An 8451-nucleotide genomic window follows, 5' to 3' on the forward strand; every position below is an offset into this window, starting at 1 on the left:
GATGTGGGTTGTGTCCATCTGACAACCAGCAGGTCCTGTCCGCGCTGGTGGCCATCTCCATCACTCATTGTCTGATCCCTCTGCCCAGTGCCTCTCCTTTCCCCTAACATTCATTTTTTGCATGTTATGAAGGATTACGTTTCAATGGCAGTGGTTTTTAAATGGTATGGGTTATCTGAGGTGCAGGCTGTACATGCAAAGATACGATAGCTGTAGCGCAGTAGATGGCCCAAGCTGAGTTGGCTGTGAAAGCGCTCTCCTTATAGCTGGTATTTCAGTATTTTCAGCTGTGCACCAAAAACTATTGAGTCACAGGAGGGCAGCAAGAGAGCCTGGGTTATTGCAGGGGTATTTCACAAGAGGAAATTTCAAGGGACAGACACGTGATTCTTCTGCACGTAGAGAGAAGCCTTTGAGGTGCTCCTGGCCGTACCAGGGAGCAGATGCTTGCGAAGAGCAAAGCCCCTGCGCTGGCTCCCTTGTCCTATTTTTCCGTGTTTTACCAGCATCGATCTGACAATCTATACTTTCACCCTCAGTTAGTTAGGGTTTGTGCCAGTGTGTGTGAGAGCAGAGCCTGGACTTGGCACAGTCTGGATCCTTTCTCCCCTTGCTTTCGGACCATGCTCTGGCTGTTTGGCTGGACTCAGCCTGGTAGCACCCTGTAAATGGCAGGCTTGACTGCTGCTTTTTATTTATCCATATTAAGTTCATCAGAGCTTCCTGAGGCCATCCAAGATGTCCCGGAGGGAGCACTCTCACAGGCAGATGTGGCCCGTGGGAGGCAAACGTGTGTCTCAAGAGTTGGATCGCTCATTTTGGACTATGTGGATGTAAGAGCATTTTCTTACAATATATTTCCTTGGGGGAGTCAGATGGACTTGGATCTCGGATGCCATCCCCACTAAGTGATACAGTAAAAATAACCTGTTATTCTCTGGTGCTGACCTGGGCGGTGACAACATATTGTTTCAGCATCTCTGTCAGACTATTTCCCTTAAGAGCCATTTTAACCTCACCCAGTGGGACATAACTAAAGGAAATGAAACTCCAACCCCATTAAGGAAAAAGACAATGCCTTTCACTAAACAAACTTGATTTTCTTGGCTTTTCTTTGCCGAGGAGAATCGCCCGTACCCCCCACCCTCGCAGCCTTTGTAGACAGTTCCTGTAATTGGGAATGGCTGGGTGGACACCAATGGTTGGCAGCAAAGGGGGATAAATCTGACATCCCTTGAACGTGACACGGGCTGGGACCACAGTCCCAGGTGGCCGCTTAGCGTCAATTCCTATGGTGTTGGTCGACAGTACGTGCCTGCCAGCCACAGCTGCTGGCCCCCGAAAAGCAGGCAGGATTTCAGTAAGACTGGATAAGAGGTTCACAGTAAGACCAGGCTGTTATTAATTTTGCACAGACGTTGAATGGGTACTGCACTCTGCCCTGCTAAAGAGGGCTGGTGACTAGCAACAGAGCCATGGTGGTCTCCTGGCCCCCATATGATAAAGCAGCCACCCCAAAAGCAAGCGTGACCCTGGGGATTTGTCATTTGCGGGCGAAGGGAAAGATCACGATCCATCTTCACACTCCAGCTAATGCTGAAACAAAATTTACACTCAGTAATTAGGTTTTCAAGCGTGGCTGTTAATTTGAGATGTCTTAAGACAAATTAGAAATCCCTTTTTAAAATGCAGCCCCACGGAGTTAGGAAGGGAGAGTCTGAAAAAGCACCGTTTCGCACTTTGTGTGCGGGTAATTAGGACAAACCGCAGGGTGATCACTGTGTCCCGGGGAGCGTTAAGGTTTACAGAATGCAATCAATTGGTCAGGCTTGCAAATTCTGGGTAGAACTGAGTAACACTTGGGTCAACATAAATCCGCAGGGAAGCAGATTAGAGCTGGCAGAAAAATAAAGACCTCTGTGCCGCAAGATAAAAGTGGATTGCAAAATAATTGCAGTCCTGGAGGAGTTTTTCATCTCTGAGGTGGCTGATGTCTGTAGGTCCCCTGGGTTTTTTTGGGATAAAGGTTGCCCGTGTGCCCAGTGTTCTGTTTCGTGGTATTTTCAGTATCAATCCCCACAGGGAGCAGTTAAGCTCCCATTTCAAACCTTAATCCTGCAGGAATCTATAAATCTATATATCTCTGTGCCCTGTTAAGTAGGTTTACGGCTGTCCTAGCAGTTCACCGAAAAATTACCTGAAAACACGAACATACCCTCAATACTAGGTGTGAGTTACTCTCTCTTTCGTGCGCTTTCTTCCTCTGTCGATGAGGATTTCAGTAACCCCTGTGAAGAACAGCTTCCACGGGGGACGGTCTGGATGCCCTCCATTCCTCAGCCCAGAATAGCCTGTTGCCTGATGGGTATGACATTCTCCTGCGAGATGAAAGATAGGGATTCGAGCAGCACAAAAGGCAAAATAAGGTGAAATTTGGCTTTCTTCATGCCTGGTTGCTCTCGCAGTGAGAGCAGGACATCAGCAGCCTTGTAGGTACCTCCTTGAAGCAAAGTGGTTGCATCTACTTCTTTGGGTTTTTAGTCTCCAGGGGTGATGCAGAGTGATGCCTGTGTGGGCCTTGGGTGTCCCAAGGAGGTTCAGACTACTCTGAATCGCTCTTGGAGGCACCTCCATTCATCTCCATGCATGACACCAGGAACATGAGTTAGCTCTTGGGAATTATTTCCCTAGATGCCCAAAGACTGTTGCAGAGCTGGCCTTACCATTTTTATTCAGTTATTACACTACTTTGTGTCATACCATGTCTCTAACAGCAGGCAAGTAGAGGAATACGTGTCCTGCTCCCATACCCCTGTGGTGGGTGGTGATGATCCATCTCCCCGTGATTAACTTCTCCTTCTGGGAGCTCTCTCTGCTGTTGATCCGGGGGTATTGCAGTTGCTCCTGTCCCCTCTTGCAATGGCCAGCAAGTCAGCAGTGGCCTTTTTTAAGAAAAAAACCCAAACCATTAGTAAGTCATAATGAATAGCATGTGAAGATTGAAGGCCTTTTGTAGATGGTGGCCTGATAGGCGGCTGCTGTCACAATAACCACTTTGCAAAGGCCACCGATATGTCAGCGGGGCGAATATCGAGCCGCTGTGGTTTGCAAAAGCATTAGCCTTCAGAAACTTTCCGTGGTGGATGGAAAGGCTTACGGGTACAGTGATGTGTATCTATCTCAAAATCATGTTCAGATTAAAAACTTCCTGCAGAGCGAATGTCAACTCAGGTTTCAGGTCACTGCCACAAGCGAAATCAGGTTGGAGATCAAAACCAGCAAGCAGGTACGAGGGAAGCTTGCAGCTATCGATGGGATAATCTGGAGCGTGATGTTTTTAAATGACTCTGCAACCATAATGACACGTACAGGCAGGGAATGGTTGTGGTCTGGAATAAACTCGCTGGTTTGCCTGGTTCTGGTGAAAATTCCACGTGTTTTTCAGTATCAAAACACTATGCAAAAATAACTGGCCAGAACTGGCTAAAGTCACTTGAGTTATGTGGGGAATGAATTGACCTCGTATGCTGAGATGTCTGATAAAGCTACAAGTTATTCCTAAATTGTTTTCATTAGGAATTCCTGGATTTATTATTTCTGTTATTGTTTTTACACAGTCTGTGACTTTTGAACATCATACATTAAATAAATAAATTATAAAACCAGCTATGATTTAATACGCTTTGGGTTTTGCATCAGGTGACTCATGCCACTGGCCTTTTAATTAACTGAGGAGTCATCGTTCTTGGCAAACTGTTCAATTGCATAGGTGCATATAAGGCAATAATTGAATAGAAAGGTTTATTCTTGTCCCTTTATTGATGTCAAGGGAAAACAGTGCAGTTATGAAAATGGAATAAACTGAAAAGATGCCTTCAGTTCCTGCAGGTTGATTAGGACAAATGACTTTCCATTCCAGTTTTTATGAATGTATAGTTTTCTGAAAGCTTTATAATACTTCAGGGAAAGGAAATTGCAGGCAATAAATGATACAGGATGGCTCAGGTTATTGGGAAATCGAGAAATGGGTTTTATCTGGAAAAGTGAGATTTACTGCTCTGCTGTATTTCACTTAAATGTTGGAGAAGGAATAAGATGCAGTGATCTGTACCTTGTTATGGGCACAGCAGCAGCACGAGATGCGTGCTCAGTAACAGCGTTTGCTGATGACGATGCTGTGCGCAGGCTTTACACACCTCATGTCTGAGTTTGGTTAAACACTTCTTGCACTGTTAAAGAGCTCTACCAGTAAAGACTGCCTAATAAACCCACATTTTTCTCCTCTTTTTCTATGTAGAAAGCAGAAATATGGCAACCAAGGAGAAGCTTCAGTGCTTGAAAGACTTCCACAAGGACATCCTCAAACCTTCCCCTGGGAAGAGCCCGGGGACGCGGCCGGAGGATGAGGCAGAGGGGAAGCCGCCCCAGCGGGAGAAGTGGGCGAGCAAGATTGACTTTCTGCTCTCCGTGGCTGGTGGATTTATTGGTTTAGGCAATGTCTGGCGGTTTCCGTATCTCTGCTACAAAAATGGCGGAGGTGAGTATTTATTCCCTTTTCGTCAATCAATCTGTCTGCCCTGTGCTTGCTGGTTTTCACATTTTTCACTGCCTTTGTCCAGTTTTTAAAAGGAATACTCACACATCTCTTTTCTGCCTTCTTCAGCAGTCTCAAAGAGAGATTGTTTTATTACTCAACAGTTGTTATTAAAACTTAATCAGGGGAAAATTACAGCAATTTAACATTTTATACTAATGAACCTTTTCTGCTCTTTTAATTCTGCTACAAATGAGACTGATTTTTAACCAAAAGATAGGCTATTAATATAGACCAGCAGGATTTCAGACCATTGTTATTGCAGAATTTCACTCTAAAAAGGTAAGAAAACGTCCTTTCCAGCTGTATGTACCCATTCCGTTTGCAGAGTTTGAATATGAGAAAAAATAGCATAGAATAAGATTGTCCTACAGTGATATTAAAGTGTCAGATATGTTTCTTTGCTTATATACGCCTGTTACCAGTTTTCAGATGATCTTGTGTAAAGTCACTCACTCCGTCTCAATTTTGTACTGTTTTCCTCAACAGGTGCATTTCTTATACCTTATTTCATTTTCCTGTTTGGGGGAGGTCTTCCTGTGTTTTTCCTGGAGGTGGTGCTAGGACAGTATACCTCTGAAGGTGGAATTACATGCTGGGAAAAGATCTGCCCTATTTTTACTGGTTAGTACATCTTCTCGTGCTTTACTGCTTAAAGACACCTCTGTAAACCATGCACAACAATACTATTCCCCTTGTGTCCATTAATTTAGCAATTTGCTCTAGTAATCGAGGGTATGATGTTGGTTCCTGGAAAGGTAGAAGTCAGAGAGTCTGAAGGACAAAGTAAGGTATTGATTTTGATGCTATCATCTTGTTAACTGGCAGAGCTGTTGATAAGCAAGAAAGAAATTGTGTATTATGCCTCAAAAAGGCAACTGCACATTTTGTTCACAGGTTTCGGAGAAAGTGTTGTTTTGGAAGGCTAGAGCTTTTTACATGGTGTTAGTGAAAGCATCTTCCAAATATTTTCTGGTCTGGAAATCAAACTGTTTCTGCCTTGTGAAAGCTCATCATTGGCATCATTGGTTGCTGATACAGCCAAAACTAGGACAGCATTTTGGGGTAGGAGTCAGGAATGGGACTTTGGCCATAGCCGAGCAGGTCCTGACACCATGGCACGTTGGTCTGCTGGTATTCAAGGGCCTTTGCTCACTGCTCACTCTTCAAATCTCATTTGGAAAGAGTGGGCGCTTCACACTGTCATGTCTCTGCCCCTGTCACTGCTCCAGGCGTCCTCCTCCTCTCAGGTCACCCCAGACAGGAGTCAGGGCTTTCTCCCACCTAAAACTCAGAACGCTGCTGAAGTCGATGTAAATGTGCTGCTTTAGCTCTATTTTCTTCCTCCTCCTCCCACTTTTATGAAACCTTTTTTTTTGTTTTTTGAGGAGGAGAAAGGCATGTTCCTTGTTTAAATAACAATCTCCCAGGCCTCCAAAGAGAAATTGTAGCTCTAATAATGTGACTAACTGTATATCCTGAATGAATTGCAGCTGTACAGAATAAATAGGGCTTGCTCTGGTTGTTTTCATTTGGCATAAAAATAATCTCCGGTGGTAAAGACTTTTGTAGCAATAAGGTTTGAAACTATTAAATATGAGGCAGGTATTCCAGGTGCTGGATTAGCCATCAGAATGATGTTAAAGGGGACCTCATAGGCTTTCCATCCTCTTTGTAAGAGACTGCTCTAAGTTTTTAAAGGAAATACCTTTTTTTTTTCCCCGTGTTGTTCCTAAATGGCAAACATTGTAAGCTTTTTGGATCTAAAACGTTTTCAGTAAAGAGGACCTTTCAGAGTCCTTTCATTTTGTATTTGAAAAAGCAGTGACTGCTTCTGACTGAAGTCATAGTGTGGATCTGCTGGTGGAGCTAAACTGCCATGCGAAGAGAGAGACCCCAGACTGAGGAGAGCAGTTGTGGTATTTAATGAAAGCCTTCACCAGAACAGCCTTCCGCCACCTCCCGAAGTTGTGTAGGACTGGCCCTTATCTGCCCATGACCCTGCTTATGAAAACAAACAGGGAACATTTTTTTATCATCAAATATTGATAGCAGAGTTAAACATTGATCTAATTACCCGTAACAGCTACGAATATCGTGCTTCCTTTGCACAAATGAAACTGGGTCAGAAACAGCAGCTTTCACATTAATAGCTTTGAAATTTTCCTTTTTAACTATTCAAGAGCTGTCTTTTTTTTTTTTGCATGTAGGCTGAGCCGAGCCAGTCGATGAGTGGTGCAGGGGCTGCCCAGCTGAGCCGCCTCCAGGGAAGCTGGCTTGAGGGACAGTGTGGTGAGAATGAGGTTGCCCATGTAGGTACTTAAGAAGTGAGATGGTGTAGCTCCCAAATAAGCAAAGCATGACACTTTGACTTACTTTTAATAAAAGTTGAAATAGCCAGGTCAGTGTAAAATTGGGTAGACATCCAGTGTCAGCAAACCATAGCCAGAAGTTCAACCTTGAGTACCGATGCTAGTGAGAGATGGTGGCACTTCTGTGCTTATGTTGAGTTGAGTTGAGTGAGTTTCCAGCAGCAGTGCGGTAGAGCAGGATACCAGTCCACCATGCAGTGGGCATAGTACCAGCTCCGTGAGGACCCTAGCAAGAAGCAGCTGTCACGTCTGTGCGTATTTCTTTTCTCTCCCCCTCTCGGCAGGAATTGGTTATGCTTCCATAGTGATCGTGTCCCTGCGGAACGTGTACTACATTGTGATCCTGGCCTGGGGACTCTATTACCTGTTCCAGTCGTTCCAGAGCGTCCTGCCGTGGGCACACTGCCACCAGAAGTGGAACACGCCAACCTGCGTGGAAGACACTCTCAGGAAGAACAAAACGCTCTGGATATCGCTGAATGCCACTAACTTCACCTCTCCTGTCACGGAGTTCTGGGAGTAAGTATGCCCTCTTCGTGGTGCCTTTGGGTCATTTTGGTGGCATGCCGGAGGTCTGGCCTGAGATTTTATGGAAGCCCCATGGGGAGTGTTAGATAGGAAAATTGCTCTGGGTGCCTGTTGTTTGACTGGTGTGTACTACCAGTTCTCACCCATCCTGAGACAGGCTGGTCAGACTGGAAGCAGTGAAGGAAGGCATTAGATGTGTAACTGTGTTCTTCCTAGAGCTTACAGGGAGTCCTAAAAACCCAGTGCAATGTCTGGTTTGGAAGAAAACTTGTTTTCTTTTTGGTTGGGATTCTCTAAATGCAGCATGAGAACAGAAACAGGTCACTTCAGATGCCCTGATAGCATGGATTTACAATGGGAACAGTGACAAATCACACTTGTGGCTGCCTTTCCCTCTTCCTCAGCTGTCAGCATTTGCAGTCACTCTGTGAAGCTGTACCACATCTCTTATCAGTCTGACAATGAAGCAAGGCATTGACCTCGCCAATAAAACTGACAGAGGTGGTGAACATTGTCCTGTGCTGTGGGTTTCTTAGGTCATCTTTGTTACATCGTTTTTCTCTGCAGTCTCTGAGGAGACACTGTTTTGCCAGATGCCTGGATTTCATCACGCCTAAGCTTCTCATTCCCATTTCTCTCTTATTTTTCAAGTTTTAAATGATATTGCATAACCTGATTTCTGAACAGGCATGACCTCGAATCTGTGTGTGTTTATGTAGGCATCAAAACATAGCAGCAGGGGAAGACACCTGTAGGGAGACTTAAATCCAAAGGATCTACAAATAGCTTAGGAAGACTTTTTTTTTTCTTTGTTTGCTCAGATGGTCAGTTAAAAGTAGAATTAGTTTCTGTCCCAGCTTGGCTTTTCAGCATGTTTAAAGTCCAGTTTGGTCCCTGATCAACTTGTACCTACTTGTCTATTTTTAAAAAGCAGCGTCAGCCAATAGCTCCAGCAGG

General features: G+C 44.7%; 1 protein-coding gene across 4 annotated transcripts in view; it reads left to right on the plus strand.

The window, feature by feature from the left end:
- The window catches only part of SLC6A6 (solute carrier family 6 (neurotransmitter transporter), member 6), a 48466-nt gene that overhangs the window by 18673 nt on the left and 21342 nt on the right, over positions 1–8451 (plus strand). For 3 of the 4 annotated variants that reach the window (XM_010187869.1, XM_010187873.1, XM_010187870.1), the window contains 3 exons: positions 4298–4537; positions 5084–5218; positions 7251–7485. In XM_010187869.1, the coding sequence (XP_010186171.1) occupies positions 4298–4537; positions 5084–5218; positions 7251–7485 (610 nt within the window). Of the gene's footprint in view, positions 1–4297; positions 4538–5083; positions 5219–7250; positions 7486–8451 lie in introns of those variants that run through there. The other variant, XM_010187871.1, reaches the window with a different exon arrangement.

This window comes from Mesitornis unicolor, unplaced genomic scaffold (assembly GCF_000695765.1).
Source record: "Mesitornis unicolor isolate BGI_N332 unplaced genomic scaffold, ASM69576v1 scaffold21407, whole genome shotgun sequence".
Classification (NCBI taxonomy): Eukaryota; Metazoa; Chordata; class Aves; order Mesitornithiformes; family Mesitornithidae; genus Mesitornis; species Mesitornis unicolor.